Consider the following 16812-nt stretch of genomic DNA (forward strand, 5'->3'; position numbering starts at 1 on the left):
AAAGTGCCACATCTACCCGTTTTTGTCTGTGTGTATGCATGTGTGAATCAGTTTAAGTAGTCTGTAGATGTATAATTTGATTTTAAAGTGAGTCTTACACTGCTGCATTATCCTTATTCCTATAAACCATTGACCAAGTCTGAGACTAAGATTGGACCCAGCCGCACCTAGACTCCTCTCTGAGAAGGAGTTTAGAAAGCAAGGGGGTCTATTCTGAACCTCGTGACTCAACAGGAGGGTCCTCCTTATCCCCTGCATACACAATCTCTTTGTGAATCATTCCAACTCAGTGTAATTTAATTTTCCTTGATGCATTTCCATGTAGTAATAGAGTGAACCTTGCCATCTTCCAATCTGTAACTAAGTCACTGTTTTGATCAATTTTGTCTAATCCCTTTATTAATCACTGATAACTGAGTGCTATTAAAATATTACAACAAAATCCTGCGATTTGTTACAGTAAAATCTAAACTGCTACTAAATCAAACTGTGTTAAGTCACTCATTCACAATAAATTCACATAATCAGCAGGAGTCACAAACCTGCATTTGTGACACACAATCGCGGACACAATTGCTCACACATAGAGAACATTTGTGCACAGCCACAGTTGCCATGAGTTTTACCAGAGGCACACACATGTACATGCGAATGCACACATGAGCGCAGCCAGAAGAACATGTACATGAGCACAACCATGCACGCACACCACTGAGAACCAGGATGCCCAACACCAGCTCTCAGCCCCTCTAGACAGCTCCAGGCAAGTCCTTCAGACCCTACAGTCAAGGCAACAAATCAGTCCCTGGCCAGCCCCATCAGCTTGAGTGAGCTCAAGGGTCTCACAGTGGTTCAGTCAGGTCTTTTTCTCACTGTGAGGCAGAGAGAAACCGCAGCAGAGTTGAAGCTGTCATGGCCTTTCCACACATTGAGCCTCTCCACGTCTCACATTTGTGTGTGAACGATAATATAAAAACTAGAGAACATGCCCATCGCCACAGCCCCACAAAGAATTCCTACATTCCTAGGAGAAGAATAAAAATCCTCCAGTGTTAGAAGCTCCCACCTGACCTGTGTGATCTCCAGGGACCAGCCCTTGCTCTTGCAAAGGGAGCCCTGCTACAGTAACACACTCAGGTGGCTGCAGAAGGCTGTGTCTGGGACAAGCCAGACTCCCCTCAGGCTACAGATGCTGAGTCTCGGACATCAGAAGTGATGTAGCAGTGAGCCTGGCTCTAGACTCACTGTAAGGCAAATACCCTCTCTTCAAAAGGCAGAGAAATGCAGAAGCAACACTAATTTACAGAGCAGCTGAAAAAGTGGTTTGGCCATCCTGTGAAAGTTCATGCATTCTTTTTGCTTTTCCCCAGTTCTAATTGATATGCTGGCATCTTCTTGTGTTTTGCATGCAGGTGCACGTGGTGTAATTGCCTGTAGCGAGAGGGAGCTGCCTGCAGCCTCCTCTGTCACCATGAGCAGACTGAGTTTATCCTGCAGCCAAAGTTCTCACATACAAAACAGTTTCTGCACATAATAATACAAGAGTATTATTGTTATAAGGAAGGTTAAAGGAAGTATACCCCCCCCAAATGCCGACCTGGTAACAATATGTGAGGAGAAGGCTGAGGCACTCAACAATTTCTTTCCCTCAGTCTTCACTGGCAACCTCTCTCCTCACCCCTCCCGAGCCGATAGACCGCAAGATGGGGACCAGGGGGGTAAAGCCCCTCCCACTGTAAGGGAATATCAGGTTTGAGACCTCCTGAGGAACCTGAATGTACACAGGTATATGGGACCTCCAAGTCCTGAGGGAATTGGCTGATGTAGTTGCCAAGCCACTCTCCATGATATTTGAAAAGTCATGGCAGTCAGGTGAAGTCCCTGGTGACTGGAAGAAGGGAAACGTTGTGCCCATTTTTAACAAGGGAAGAAAGGAGGCCCCTGGGAACTACCCACCTGTCAGCCTCACCTCTGTGCCTGGGCAGATCATGGAGCAGGTCCTCCTAGAAGCTATGCTAAAGCACGGGGAGGACAGGGAGGTGATTCGAGACAGCCAGCATGGCTTCACCAAGGGCAAGTCCTGCCTGACTCAACCTAGTGTCTTTCTATGAAGGACTGACTGCATCAGTGGCCAAGGGAAAAGCAACAGATGTCATCTATGTGGACTTCTGTAAAGCCTTTGAGACAGTCCCCCGCAACATCCTTCCCTCTAAACTGTGGAGATAAGGATTTGATGGGTGGACTGTTTGGTGGGTAAGGAATTGGCTGGATGGTCATATCCAGAGGGTAGTGGTCAACGGCTCGATGTCCACACAGAGACCGGTGACACGTGGAGTCCCTCAGGGGTCCGCGCTGGGACCAGTGCTGTTTAATATCTTCCTCAATGACATAGACAGTGGGATTGAGTGCACCCTCAGCAAGTTTGCAGATGACACCAAGCTGAGTGGTGCAGTTGACATGCCAGAAGGACAAGATGTCATCCAAAGGGACCTGGACAAGCTGGAGAGGTGGGCCTGTGTGAACCTCATGAGGTTCAACAAGGCCAAGTGCAAAGTCCTGCACCTGGGATGGGGCAACCCCCAATATCAATACAGGCTGGGGGATGAAGGGATTGAGAGCAGCCCTGTAGAGAAGGCCTTGGGGGTCCTGGTGGATGAAAATCTGGACATGAACCGACAATGTGTGTTTGCAGCCCAGAAAGCCAACCGTATCCTGGGCTGCATCAAAAGCAGCGTGGCCAGCAGGTCAAGGGAGGGGATTCTGCCCCTCTGCTCTGCTCTGCTGAGATCTCACCTGGAGCCCTGCGTCCAGCTCTGGAGCCCTTAGCACAAGAAGGACATGGACCTGTTGGAGCAGATCCAGAAGAGGGACACCAAAATGATCCGAGGGCTGGAGCACCTCTTGTACGAGGCCAGGCTGAGGGAGTTGGGGTTGTTCATCCTGGAGAAGAGAAGGCTGTGAGGAGACCTTATTGCAGGCTTTCTGTACTTTAAGGGGGCCTACAGGAAAGATGGGGAGAATCTTTTTAGCAAGGCCTGTTGTGACAGCACAAGGAGCAATGGTTTCAAACTAAAGGAGGCTAGACTTTAGACTGGATATAAGGAAGAAATTTTTTACAGTGAGGGTGGTGAAGCACTGGAATGGGTTGCCCAGAGAGGCAGTGGAGGCCCCATCCCTAGAAATATTCCAGGTCAGGTTGCACGGGGCTCTGAGCAACCTGATCTGGTTAAAGCTGTCCCTGCTCACAGCAGGGGGGTTGGGCTAGATGACCTCTAAAGGTCCCTTCCAACCCAAAGCATTCTATGATGCTATAAGGCCCCAGCATTTGTAGGACAGGAATGCAGCAGTGCTGGCAGAAGTCTCAGCACACGTTGAGACAGATCAGTGCCTGCCTTCCACACAGTGGAGCCACAGCACGATTTAAATCACCATCAGAAAAAACAACCTCTGGCAACAGTGCCCTTAGTTGGAAGTGTCAAACCTGCATGGATCCTGTGCCCTTTTCCTACCCTTCCAAATCTCCTCGGTTGCGCAGCCGAACTACAGGTCATGGCAAGAGCCAGTAGCAGCGCTCTGGCGGTGCTTTGGCCAAAGGGCTTACTCGTCTGTCAGAAGAAATGCCATCCCTTCCTCTTCTACAAGGACAATTGCAGATGGTATCATGACTGCGAAGGACCTGAGGTACTTCTGCTTGTTACAAGATTTAGTGCAGTAAGGTTAGGAAGTCCAACTGTGCTGCTGGAGGTGATGGTTATTAATAGTATGATGAGGGAAAAAGGATGTCAGCCATGGAAATGAAAGGCCCTTATAAAGCTTTTGGCCTTCAGTCGTGCTGAGATACGCTTCATGAGCTGTAATTCCTTGTTGGTGAAGGACATCAGTGTGGGGATTTGCATTCTTCCACTTGTACACTTTTGTCAAGACATCTGGATTTTCATGCTGAAAATAGGATATGAGACTGTAGTAGCTGCCAAGACATTTCCACCCACCAGAAGGGATGAGATTTACATGGAAAAAAGTCCTCTCCCCTGAGAATGGCAGCCAATTCCTGAGCACAAACTCTTCGGGAGGACCAGTGAAGCCCTCAAGAGCTCTGAGCCCCCCTGCAGCTCTCTTGGGAAGTGCACCCAGTACCCTCGTGCTTGCTGATCTCACATTCTCCTGCACGCTCTGTATCAGAGCAATTTGCTCTCCCTCAGAAATACACCATTTCACTGTCCCTGTTTCTGTGCTGACTGCCCTCAGCTCCCACATGCTTAGATCCAATTTCCACCCTTGGTGCACTCAGCAGCATGGGTGACTTTTCCCTGCTCCTGCTGCCCATGTGTGCTGGCCATGACCCCTGGACTGGGTGGTGGAGGGGAGAGGAAGCTGGAGTAGCAGGTATGGGCAATCCCAAAGGCTGTTGTGTTCCATATATGTTCCCATAGCATTCTCCTTGGGAAGCTGGCAGCTCATGGCTTGGTCGGGCGTAGTCTTTGCTGGGTAAAAAAGTGGCTGGGTGGGCGAGCCCAGAGAGTAGTGGTGAATGGAGTTAAATCCAGTTGGTGGCCGGTCACGAGCGGTGTTCCCCAGGGCTCCGTTTTGGGGCCAGCCTTGTTTAATATCTTTATCGATGATCTGGATGAGGGCATTGAGTGCACCCTCAGTAAGGTTTCAGATGACACCAAGTGGCTGGAAAGCGGCCTGGCCGAAAAGGACCTGGGGGTGTTGGTCAACAGCCGGCTGAACATGAGCCAGCAGTGTGCCCAGGTGGCCAGGAAGGCCAACAGCATCCTGGCTTGTATCAGGAATAGTGTGGCCAGCAGGAGCAGGGAGGTGATTGTGCCCCTGTACTGGGCGCTGGTGAGGCCGCACCTGGAATACTGTGTCCGGTTTTGGGCCCCTCAATACAAGAAAGACATTGAGGTGCTGGAGCGTGTTCAGAGAAGGGCAACGGAGCTGGTGAAGGGTCTGGAGCACAGGCCTTCTGAGGAGCGGCTGAGGGAACTGGGGTTGTTTAGCTTAGAGAAGAGGAGTCTGAGGGGAGACCTTATCGCTCTCTACAGCTCCCTGAAAGGAGGTTGTAGTGAGGTGGCTGTTGGTCTCTTCTCCCAAGTAGGTAGTGATAGGATGAGAGGAAATGGGCTCAAGCTGCGCCAGGGGAGGTTTGGATTGGATATTAGGAAAAATTTCTTCACGCAAAGGGTGGTGAATCATTGGAAGAGGCTGCCCAGAGAGGTGGTGGAGTCACCATCCCTGGAAGTGTTCAAACAACGGGTAGATGTGGCACTTTGGGACATGGTTTAGTCTAGTCTACCCTTAATTGGTTTAGTGTGGATGTGGTAATGATAGGTTACTGGTTGGACTGGATGATCTTAAAGGTCTTTTCCAACCTAAATGATTCCATGATTCTATGATTCTATGATTCTATGATTCTATGTTTCTTGCTTTGCCACTCTTGCTTTTCTGCAAAACAAATGGCCTTCTGGAGCCCACACCCACCCGCTGCTACCCCAGTACAGCTCCAGACACAGCAAGACCAAAGCCCTTCCTCAAGAGCTGACGGGGCTGCTGATGCCTCACCGCCTCCTGCCTCTCCGGCCACTTTTGGGCAGAGACACAGCAAGGCAAGGCCTGATGGTCACTGGCAGCAGAGCAGCCACGGATGACTTCCTCAGTTCCCAGGGACGGTGCCCAAAAGAGGAGCCACCACAGCGTGTGGTGTGCCATGCGTCCCATTCCTCTGTGAAAGGAGAAGGGTCTCCTTGTGCCCTCACCTGCTTCCACCCCAGAGCAAGACCCTTCCCCTTTGGCACCTTGGGGAGTGTCCACAGAGGGAAGGACCAGATGGAGGCCAGGCCTGAGTGCAGCAGAACTTTAATGAGGCTAAAGAGGGAAACAAAGTCACTCTGAGTGGAGGACAGCAGTGCAGGGAGCCTAGAGCCTGCAGTCCTTGTGCATGGAGAGTTCTTGCATGACGACCGTCTGCCTGTGCCATACAAGGGAGAGGAGCCAGATGGTCCCCACCAGGCTGGCTTTGGTGGGACCTTGCTGCCAAGGGGATACAAAGCAAACAAAGAAAAGGGGAAACAAGGCAAAACCATTCAGCTATACTGAAAACACCTCCGAAATCCCGATCCCCTGTGTATTACCATGTTCTGAGTTCCTCAAGGTGTGTTCCTGGGGCATTCCCAGCATCTTTAACAGGGGAGGCACCTTCTGCCACAGTAGCGGCTGGTAATGCCAGAGAGGCCAAAGCCCCCAGAGGAGATGGGCACTCCCTCAGAGCTGAGGATGCTGCCAACAGCAGCAGAGGTGGAGGAGCCCACAACGGTGTTCTGCGGGAAGGAGCTGAGGATGGGTCCGGGCAGGGTCACCACCACAGGAGAGGGCTCGATGACGACGGTGGAGTTCTGGCACTGCCGGACACAGGGCTCGTTGCAGCTGTTGGCCAGCGGGGTCGGGCCGCAGGGCCGGCAGGGCAGGCACGGGCTGTAGCAGGACATGTCTCTGGGCTGGAGATGCACCTGGGAGAGAGGGCAGGGGGGAAGCAGAGCACAAGGGTGGGTGATGAGCAGCCTGGTTACACAGTGACAAAGGAGGCAAGGCCACAATTCAGTGGTGAGAGGGATACGCTAGGCGCCACATGGTCTCCATTACCCTACAAAGAGCAGCCTGGCCCAGGGACACTCTCTCCTAATTCATGAGCCAAAAGACCCCACAGCCACATCCCAGCCTCTCTCTAACCAGACCTTCTCCCCACTTCCCTCTCCCATGACCAGAAGATCTGAAATGCAGCAAAGCACAGAGCCAATATCAGCTGAGAGGTCCATCAGGGAGAGATCTCAGTTTGGAAGAGGAGGAGAAGGGGCTTCAGACTCACCTGGTTGCCAAGCAGAAGGAGGCAAGAGAAGTGGATGAGAGAGCAGGCACTTGCGCTGCCTTTTATACCTGCCCTTCATTGCCGCAGGACCAGAGGCACCCGCAGCAGAGGTAGCAATTCTTGGACAAGCTCATCTTGAATGCAAACCAGCGCAGCTAATGACATGGGCTGTGCTTTGGTTTCCTGCACTGATGCCTTTTCATTTCCAGATTTGTGCCATGCCCATTTCCCAGGAAAGAATTCTTCTGAGCACTTCGATGAAAGGCCGCGGCATTTGTAGGACAGGAACGCAGCAGTGCTGGCAGAAGTCTCAGCTCAAGTGCTGGATGGGTCCAGAGCAAGCAGGTGACGTCAGCCTGGGTCACTGCGGTGGGGCTGTTTGCAGTGGTGTTCTGAGGAAGAAGGTCCAGCTGTCCTCAGGTGAACACCGTGGGCTCCCATGCATGAGGACGTCCTATGTCCTTATCTTTCCCTCCCTCCTCACATCACCCCAATGCTCACTTGTTGTTGCCTCCCCAGGTGTGTGCGTTGTGCTCCTAGGTTTTGACCTCATCCTGCCTCACACTGCCCACTCCCCAGGGGACCTTAGCAGAGTCCATGGTTCGTTGTGTTCCTATGTGTGTTCTTTACTTGTGTCTACTGTCCATGTGTGTGTGTCCTTGTGTGCCCCTCATCAGGAGGGAATGTGCCGCTCATGGCAGGGACACTCTCCTCTGCCCTGTCCATGAGCACCACAGAGCAGCAGGTTCCCAGGGTCAGAAGGAGCCTGAGTGCAGCTGAGTGCTGATGGCAGCAGCCTGCTGGAGATCTGTCCAGGGAAGAGGCACGGAAATGCAACCCCTGCCTCCTGAGACCTCCTCTTCCTGCCCCTCCAAAGGTCACGCTCCGCCTCTGCCAATTTCAGGACACAACAACAACAGGTTCACTCCAGCTTGGATCCTGACTTTAGTTCAATGGTAACAGTATTGGGAGTGTCTCAGCGGAACTGGCAGTGCCCCCTCCCTGCCTCTCCAAGCCAGGACACCGCTGCCTTCCACAGGGCTAGAGAGTTCAAAAGGATGGGCAGGGAGAAAGGCTGAGGAATCCTGCCCACCTCGTGCTGGCCATCCCTCAGTGGATCTGCTTCCAATGCAGCGTCAGCGGTGCCTGGTGTGGGACACAGCCCCCTCTCATGTCCATGTCAATGCCAAATGTCCTTGTGCAGCCCTTCGACGTGCTGCTGTGTGAGGCAGGGGCTGAGACCTTGTCCTGAACAGGTACAGAATGAAAGGAACATGAAGCCTGATGTCGCTGTGCTGTGAGTGGAAGGACAGACCCTGTGGCTTGCGCAGGCAAAGCCAAAGACCTGAGGACTGCTTTGGGCTTCAGCCCACAAACACCTTCATGCCCTGCATTGGAATGTCAGTCTGAGTGCCCAGCAACTGCCCCTGGGAGGGAAGGGACGGGACATTGGGTTTGAGACTGCATCCCCCAAAGCCTGCTGCTCTCCCACAGCCATGTCCAGAACAGACCCTCTTTCTCACATGGGCTCTGCACACTGGGCAAATTTTCTAAGTGCATCTCCCCTCCTGAATATCTGTCAGCCTGAGCTCAGCTCCAGCTTGGGGGCACTGAGCTAAGGGCTTCCCCCGTTCCCTTGGGGACCTTAGTGAGCCAAGTGCCAGGGAGCTCTGCTGGGAGAGCTCAGCCAGGCCTGATTCCCCTCTCCATGGAGTCTCTTTTGAGCTGCAGCTCTACTGTTGCCCAAGGCCAACCTCATTGCTTTCTCATGAGGTAATGGGTGCTGTGGAGAAGGGGAAGGGCAGGGGACGTGTGCACCTGGATTTTAGAAGGACCTTTGACTCCCTCTCCAGTATCATAGAATCATAGAATCGTTTAGGTTGGAAAAGAACTTTAAGATCATCCAGTCCAACCAGTAACCTACACTACCAAGTCTACTCTTAAACCAATCAAGGGTAGACTAGACTAAACCATGTCCCAAAGTGCCACATCTACCCGTTGTTTGAACACTTCCAGGGATGGTGACTCCACCACCTCTCTGGGCAGCCTGTTCCAATGCCTGACCACCCTTTCCATTAAGAAATTTTTCCTAATTTCCAACCTAAACCTCCCCTGGCACAGCTTAAGCCCATTTCCTCTCGTCCTATCACTAACTACATGGGAGAAGAGACCAACACCCACCTCACTACAACCTCCTTTCAGGGAGCTGTAGAGAGCGATAAGGTCTCCCCTCAGACTCCACTTCTCTAGGCTAAACAATCCCAGTTCCGTCAGCCGCTCCTCAGAAGGCCTGTGCTCCAGACCCTTCACCAGCCTTGTTGCCCTTCTCTGAACATGCTCCCGCACCTCAATGTCTTTCTTGTATTGAGGGGCCCAAAACCGGACACAGTATTCCAGGTGCGGCCTCACCAGTGCCGAGTACAGGGACAAAATCACCTCCCTGCTCCTGCTGGCCACACTATTCCTGACACAAGCCAGGATGCTGTTGGTTTTCTTGGACACCTGGGCACACTGCTGGCTCATGTTCAGCCGGCTGTTGATCAACACCCCCAGGTCCTTTTCGGCCAGGCAGCTTTCCAGCCACTCTTCCCCAAGCCTGCAGCGTTGCATGGGGTTGTTTTGACCCAAGTGCAGGACCCAGCACTTGGCCTTGTTAAACCTCATACAGTTGGCCTCAGCCCATCAGTCCAGCCTGTCCAGGTCCCTCTGCTGGGCCATCCTACCCTCCAGCAGATCGACACTCCCACCCAGTTTGGTGTTGCCTGCAAACTTCCTGAGGGTGCACTCAATCCCCTCATCCAGATCATTGATAAAGATATGAAACAAGGCTGGCCCCAAAACAGAGCCCTGGGGAACACCGCTCGTGACTGGCTGCCAACTGCACTTAACTCCATTCACCACTACTCTCTGGGCTCGGCCACCCAACCAGTTTTTTACCCAGCAAAGACTACGCCCCTCCAAGGCATGAGCTTCCAGCTTGCCAAGGAGAATATTATGGGAGACGGTGTCAAAAGCTTTGCTAAAGTCCAGGTAAATGACAGCCACAGCCTTTCCTTCATCTACCAGGCGGCTCACCAGGTCATCAAAGGAGATCAGGTTGGTCAAGCGGGACCTGCCTTTCATGAACCCATGCTGGCTGGGCCTGATCCCCTGGCTGACCTGCACTTGCCTGTTGAGTTCACTCAAGATGAACCTCTCCATAATCTTTCCCGGCACCGAGGTCAGGCTGACAGGCCTGTAGTTTTTTGGGTCCTCCTTCCGGCCCTTTTTGTAGATGGGCGTCACACTGGCAAGCCTCCAGTCATCAGGGACCGCCCCTGTTAACCAGGACTGCTGATAGATGATGGAAAGTGGCTTGGCGAGCTCCTCCGCCAGCTCCCTCAGTACTCTTGGGTGGATCCCATCTGGCCCCATAGACTTGTGAACGTCCAGGTGGCGTAGCAGGTCATTAACTGCTTCCTCCTGGACTATGAGGGCTCCATTCTGGTCCCCATCCCTATCCTCTAGCTCAGGGGCCTGAGTACCCTGGGGATGACTGGTCTGGCTGTTAAACACAGAGGCAAAGGCGGCGTTAAGTACCTCAGCCTTTTCCTTGTCCTTGGTGACAATGTTCCCCCCCCCCGCATCCAGCAAAGGATGGAGATCCTCCTTGGCTCTCCTTTTATTGCTGATGTACTTATAAAAGCATTTTTTATTATCTTTTACAGCATTGGCCAGATTGAGTTCTAGCTGGGCTTTTGCCTTTCTAATGTCCTCCCTGCAGGACCTAACAAGATCCCTGTACTCCTCCTGAGTTGCCCGCCCCTTCTTCCAAAGGTGGTAGGCTCTCCTTTTTTCCCTGAGTCCCCACAAAAGCTCCCTGTTCAGCCAGGCCGGTCATTTTTCCTGCCGGTTGGTCTTACGGCACACGGGGACAGCCCACTCCTGCACCCTTAAGACTTCCTTCTTGAAGAAGGCCCAGCCTTCCTGGACCCCTTTGCCTTTCAGGACTGCCTCCCAAGGGACTTTCCCAACCAGCGTCCTGAACAGGCCAAAGTCTGCCCTCCGGAAGTCCATAGTAACACTTTTGCTGCCCCTCCGCTTGGCATCACCCAGAATCAAGAACTCTATCATATCATGGTCGCTAAGCCCGAGACGGCCTCCGACCTCGACATTTCCCACAAGCCCTTCTCTGTAAATAAACAGCAGGTCAAGTGAGGCACCTCTCCTGGTAGGCTCGCTTACCAGCTGCGTCAGAAAGTTATCCCCCACATGCTCTAGGAACTTCCAAGACTGCTGCCTCTCTGCTGTATGGTATTTCCAGCAGATGTCCGGCAAGTTGAAGTCCCCCACGAGAACAAGGGCTAGCTATTGCGACACTTCTGCCAGCCGCTTATCGAACACTTCACCTAGCTCTACATCCTGTTGGGTGGTCTACAGCAGACTCCCAACAGGACATCCGCCTTGCTGGCCTTTCCCCTCATCCTTACCCATAAGCACTCGACCTTGTCATCACCACTGTCGAGCTCTATGCAGTCAAAACACTCCCTAACACACAGAGCCACCCCACTGCCTCTCCTTCCTTGCGTATCCCTTCTGAAGAGCTTATAGCCCTCCAGTGCAGCACTCCAGTCATGAGAGTCATCCCACCACGTTTCTGTGATGGCAACTATGTCATAGCCATCCTGCTGCACAAGGGCTTCCAGCTCCTCCTGTTTGTTGCCCATGCTACGTGCATTGGTGTACATGCACTTGAGCCGGGCTATCGATTTCGCCCCCAACGTTGCCATGCCGCCCCTGGGCTCCTCACTAGCGAGCCTGTTTATATCCCCTTCCCCCTTCAAACCTAGTTTAAAGCCCTCTCAGTGAGTCCCGCCAACTCATGGGCGAGAATCCTTTTCCCCTTTGGAGACAGCCGATCTCCATCAGCCGCCAGCAGGCCCGGTGCCGTGTAAACCTCCCCGTGATCGAAAAACCCAAAGTTCCACTGGCGGCAATATCCTCTGAGCCACCTGTTCATCAGGTGAGTTTTCCCGTTGCTTTCAGCACTCTTAGCTGCCACTGACGGGATAGAGGAAAACACTACCTGCGCTCCCGATCCTGCGACCAATCGCCCCAGTGCCCTGAAGTCCCTCTTCATTGCCTTAGGACTTCTATATGCAATCTCATCACTGCCCACCTGTACAACCAGCAACGAGTAATAATGGGAGGGCCTCACGAGGTCGGGGAGTTTCCTAGTAACATCCCTAACCCGGGCCCCAGGGAGGCAGCAGACTTCCCTGTGGGATGGGTCCGGGCGGCAGATCGGGCCCTCAGTTCCCCGCAGGAGGGAATCACCCACCACAATTACCCTCCTTTTTTTCTTAACAGGGGCAGTTGTAATCCGTGGGGTTGACTGACTGGCCCTCGGCAACTCCCTGGCTGGACCTTCGCCTTCACCTCCCTCCCCGCTTGCCTGGCCCTCAACTTCCAGAGCCCTGTATCTGTTGTGTAGGGGCAGCTGGGAAGGGGAGGGAGGCCGGGAGGGGATTCTCATGCCACCCCAGGCAGGAACCTGTTTCCATTCCCCCCCATCTCTTAGGTCCCCTCCTTCTGCTTGCCAGCAAGAGGGCAGGGGATCCTGCGCTCCTTGTGGGGCCTCCGCCTGCTGCCTTGGCCCCAGGGACGGGAGGGTGAGGCTCCACCAGTCTATCTCCCTCTCACACTCCCTGATACTCCTCAGCCTTTCCACCTCCTCCTTTAGCTCTGCCACCAGGCTGAGCAGATCATCTCCCTGCTCACAGCCAAGACATTTGCCGTCTCCACTTCCCTGCTGTACAAGTAACAGGCTCAGGCACTCCCCGCAGCCGGCGACCTGGACGGCTGCATGTCTGTGCGGGAGCTCCGTCTGGGTCCCCGCATTCCTTCTGGCAGAGGCTTTTGGGCGGGTGGTGACCATGGCTGCCAGGTGTTCTCCTGGGCGGATGGTGACCACTGCCTGAGTTTCCCTTTGGAACTAGGAGGGGGGTCACTTGGCCCTCCCCACCCGCCCTGCTCTCGCGAACTGCCGCGCAAACTGACGCGCCACGCCCTTCTGACACGCCACGCCCTGTTTGCCCGTCCTGTTCGCCGCGCTCCCTGGGGCTGCTTTTATAGGTGTGGGGGTTTGGCCGCCCTCACTCCTGGCCCCGCCCACGCTGCGTCAGAGCTGCTGCACGTCAGCAGCTCGCCCTATCCCACTCAAGGCTGGGGGCTGGGCTGCCCGCTCTTGCCCTGCGTTTTTTTGCCACCTTAGCAAGGGTGCCCCGGTACGAGCGTCTGCTCCCAAGCCCTTCGCCTCGGTGACTCTCCTCGGCTGCCTCTCCTGCATGAAGGCACATGTGTGTGCTAAATCGCATGCACACTCTGGTGGTGCATCCCCCCCCCCCCCCCCCCCTTTTTTTTTTTTTCTCTCTTCAACCGCTTTGCAACCTCAGGGATTCCTGCCAGACCGCGGCCTTGTGTAGTGAGCTGGTCGGTTAGGTGCCCTGTAATTGTACCAGAAACTGCTACATGGTCGAAGCGGAGAGTGGCCTTGTCCTTATCAGAAAGCTTTACGTGGTTGAAGTGGGGAGTGAGAACAGGGGAGTGAGAACAATCAGTTACCCCCTGACAGCTTTGAAACAGAGCAGTAATTACCGACTGAGAGCGTGGCTCGGATGGAGATTCACAGTGACTAAAGCAAATCATCTCACGATTTTATAAAACAGCAGTCCTAAGTGAGGCCCTTTGAGCTCTCCTGGACTGCAGCAGGCTGCACCAGCATCTCCCCCTGAGCAGGACTCCTCTCACAGCTAGCAGACTCAGTTTGCTACAATCGGAGGTCCATTGCTGACTGACAGTGGAGCCTGGGCTGAAACCCTTCACTCCTTGAGGCTCAACCCTCGCCCGTTGAGAAACGCCAAGACATTAGACCTGAGCATTTCACTGAACTCGAGGGGAATCTTTAAACTGGTATACCAGATCTTTTTATATAAGTATACATAGAATCATAGAATCGTTTTAGGTTGGAAAAGACCTTCAAGATTATCCAGTCCAACCATCAACCTACACCACCAAGTCTACTCTAAGCCAATCAAGGGTAGACTAGACTAAACCATGTCCCAAAGTGCCACATCTACCCGTTTTTGTCTGTGTGTATGCATGTGTGAATCAGTTTAAGTAGTCTGTAGATGTATAATTTGATTTTAAAGTGAGTCTTACACTGCTGCATTATCCTTATTCCTATAAACCATTGACCAAGTCTGAGACTAAGATTGGACCCAGCCGCACCTAGACTCCTCTCTGAGAAGGAGTTTAGAAAGCAAGGGGGTCTATTCTGAACCTCGTGACTCAACAGGAGGGTCCTCCTTATCCCCTGCATACACAATCTCTTTGTGAATCATTCCAACTCAGTGTAATTTAATTTTCCTTGATGCATTTCCATGTAGTAATAGAGTGAACCTTGCCATCTTCCAATCTGTAACTAAGTCACTGTTTTGATCAATTTTGTCTAATCCCTTTATTAATCACTGATAACTGAGTGCTATTAAAATATTACAACAAAATCCTGCGATTTGTTACAGTAAAATCTAAACTGCTACTAAATCAAACTGTGTTAAGTCACTCATTCACAATAAATTCACATAATCAGCAGGAGTCACAAACCTGCATTTGTGACACACAATCGCGGACACAATTGCTCACACATAGAGAACATTTGTGCACAGCTACAGTTGCCATGAGTTTTACCAGAGGCACACACATGTACATGCGAATGCACACATGAGCACAGCCAGAAGAACATGTACATGAGCACAACCATGCACGCACACCACTGAGAACCAGGATGCCCAACACCAGCTCTCAGCCCCTCTAGACAGCTCCAGGCAAGTCCTTCAGACCCTACAGTCAAGGCAACAAATCAGTCCCTGGCCAGCCCCATCAGCTTGAGTGAGCTCAAGGGTCTCACAGTGGTTCAGTCAGGTCTTTTTCTCACTGTGAGGCAGAGAGAAACCGCAGCAGAGTTGAAGCTGTCATGGCCTTTCCACACATTGAGCCTCTCCACGTCTCACATTTGTGTGTGAACGATAATATAAAAACTAGAGAACATGCCCATCGCCACAGCCCCACAAAGAATTCCCACATTCCTAGGAGAAGAATAAAAATCCTCCAGTGTTAGAAGCTCCCACCTGACCTGTGTGATCTCCAGGGACCAGCCCTTGCTCTTGCAAAGGGAGCCCTGCTACAGTAACACACTCAGGTGGCTGCAGAAGGCTGTGTCTGGGACAAGCCAGACTCCCCTCAGGCTACAGATGCTGAGTCTCGGACATCAGAAGTGATGTAGCAGTGAGCCTGGCTCTAGACTCACTGTAAGGCAAATACCCTCTCTTCAAAAGGCAGAGAAATGCAGAAGCAACACTAATTTACAGAGCAGCTGAAAAAGTGGTTTGGCCATCCTGTGAAAGTTCATGCATTCTTTTTGCTTTTCCCCAGTTCTAATTGATATGCTGGCATTTTTTCTTCTTGTGTTTTGCATGCAGGTGCACGTGGTGTAATTGCCTGTAGCGAGAGGGAGCTGCCTGCAGCCTCCTCTGTCACCATGAGCAGACTGAGTTTATCCTGCAGCCAAAGTTCTCACATACAAAACAGTTTCTGCACATAATAATACAAGAGTATTATTGTTATAAGGAAGGTTAAAGGAAGTATACCCCCCCCAAATGCCGACCTGGTAACAATATGTGAGGAGAAGGCTGAGGCACTCAACAATTTCTTTCCCTCAGTCTTCACTGGCAACCTCTCTCCTCACCCCTCCCGAGCCGATAGACCGCAAGATGGGGACCAGGGGGGTAAAGCCCCTCCCACTGTAAGGGAATATCAGGTTTGAGACCTCCTGAGGAACCTGAATGTACACAGGTATATGGGACCTCCAAGTCCTGAGGGAATTGGCTGATGTAGTTGCCAAGCCACTCTCCATGATATTTGAAAAGTCATGGCAGTCAGGTGAAGTCCCTGGTGACTGGAAGAAGGGAAACGTTGTGCCCATTTTTAACAAGGGAAGAAAGGAGGCCCCTGGGAACTACCCACCTGTCAGCCTCACCTCTGTGCCTGGGCAGATCATGGAACACATCTTCCTAGAAGCTATGCTAAAGCACGGGGAGGACAGGGAGGTGATTCGAGACAGCCAGCATGGCTTCACCAAGGGCAAGTCCTGCCTGACTCAACCTAGTGTCTTTCTATGAAGGACTGACTGCATCAGTGGCCAAGGGAAAAGCAACAGATGTCATCTATGTGGACTTCTGTAAAGCCTTTGAGACAGTCCCCCGCAACATCCTTCCCTCTAAACTGTGGAGATAAGGATTTGATGGGTGGACTGTTTGGTGGGTAAGGAATTGGCTGGATGGTCATATCCAGAGGGTAGTGGTCAACGGCTCGATGTCCACACAGAGACCGGTGACACGTGGAGTCCCTCAGGGGTCTGCGCTGGGACCAGTGCTGTTTAATATCTTCCTCAATGACATAGACTGTGGGATTGAGTGCACCCTCAGCAAGTTTGCAGATGACACCAAGCTGAGTGGTGCAGTTGACATGCCAGAAGGACAAGATGTCATCCAAAGGGACCTGGACAAGCTGGAGAGGTGGGCCTGTGTGAACCTCATGAGGTTCAACAAGGCCAAGTGCAAAGTCCTGCACCTGGGATGGGGCAACCCCCAATATCAATACAGGCTGGGGGATGAAGGGATTGAGAGCAGCCCTGTAGAGAAGGCCTTGGGGGTCCTGGTGGATGAAAATCTGGACATGAACCGACAATGTGTGTTTGCAGCCCAGAAAGCCAACCGTATCCTGGGCTGCATCAAAAGCAGCGTGGCCAGCAGGTCAAGGGAGGGGATTCTGCCCCTCTGCTCTGCTCTGCTGAGATCTCACCTGGAGCCCTGCGTCCAGCTCTGGAGCCCTTAGCACAAGAAGGACAT

General features: G+C 52.5%; 1 protein-coding gene across 1 annotated transcript; it reads right to left on the reverse strand.

Annotated features, from left to right (window-relative positions):
* Positions 1–6182: 6182 nt before the first annotated feature.
* Positions 6183–6488, reverse strand: LOC142595244 (feather keratin Cos1-1/Cos1-3/Cos2-1-like). The gene has a single exon (XM_075722976.1). The coding sequence runs from the start codon at positions 6486–6488 to the stop codon at positions 6183–6185; it is 306 nt and encodes a 101-aa protein (XP_075579091.1).
* Between the last annotated feature and the right edge of the window lie 10324 nt (positions 6489–16812).

The sequence above is a fragment of the Pelecanus crispus genome, chromosome 18 (assembly GCF_030463565.1).
Source record: "Pelecanus crispus isolate bPelCri1 chromosome 18, bPelCri1.pri, whole genome shotgun sequence".
Taxonomy (NCBI): Eukaryota; Metazoa; Chordata; class Aves; order Pelecaniformes; family Pelecanidae; genus Pelecanus; species Pelecanus crispus.

Coding starts and splice junctions, on each gene's coding strand:
- LOC142595244 (XM_075722976.1), bottom strand. CDS start 6,488: ATGTCCTGCTACAGCCCGTGCCTGCCCTGCCGGCCCTGCGGCCCGACC.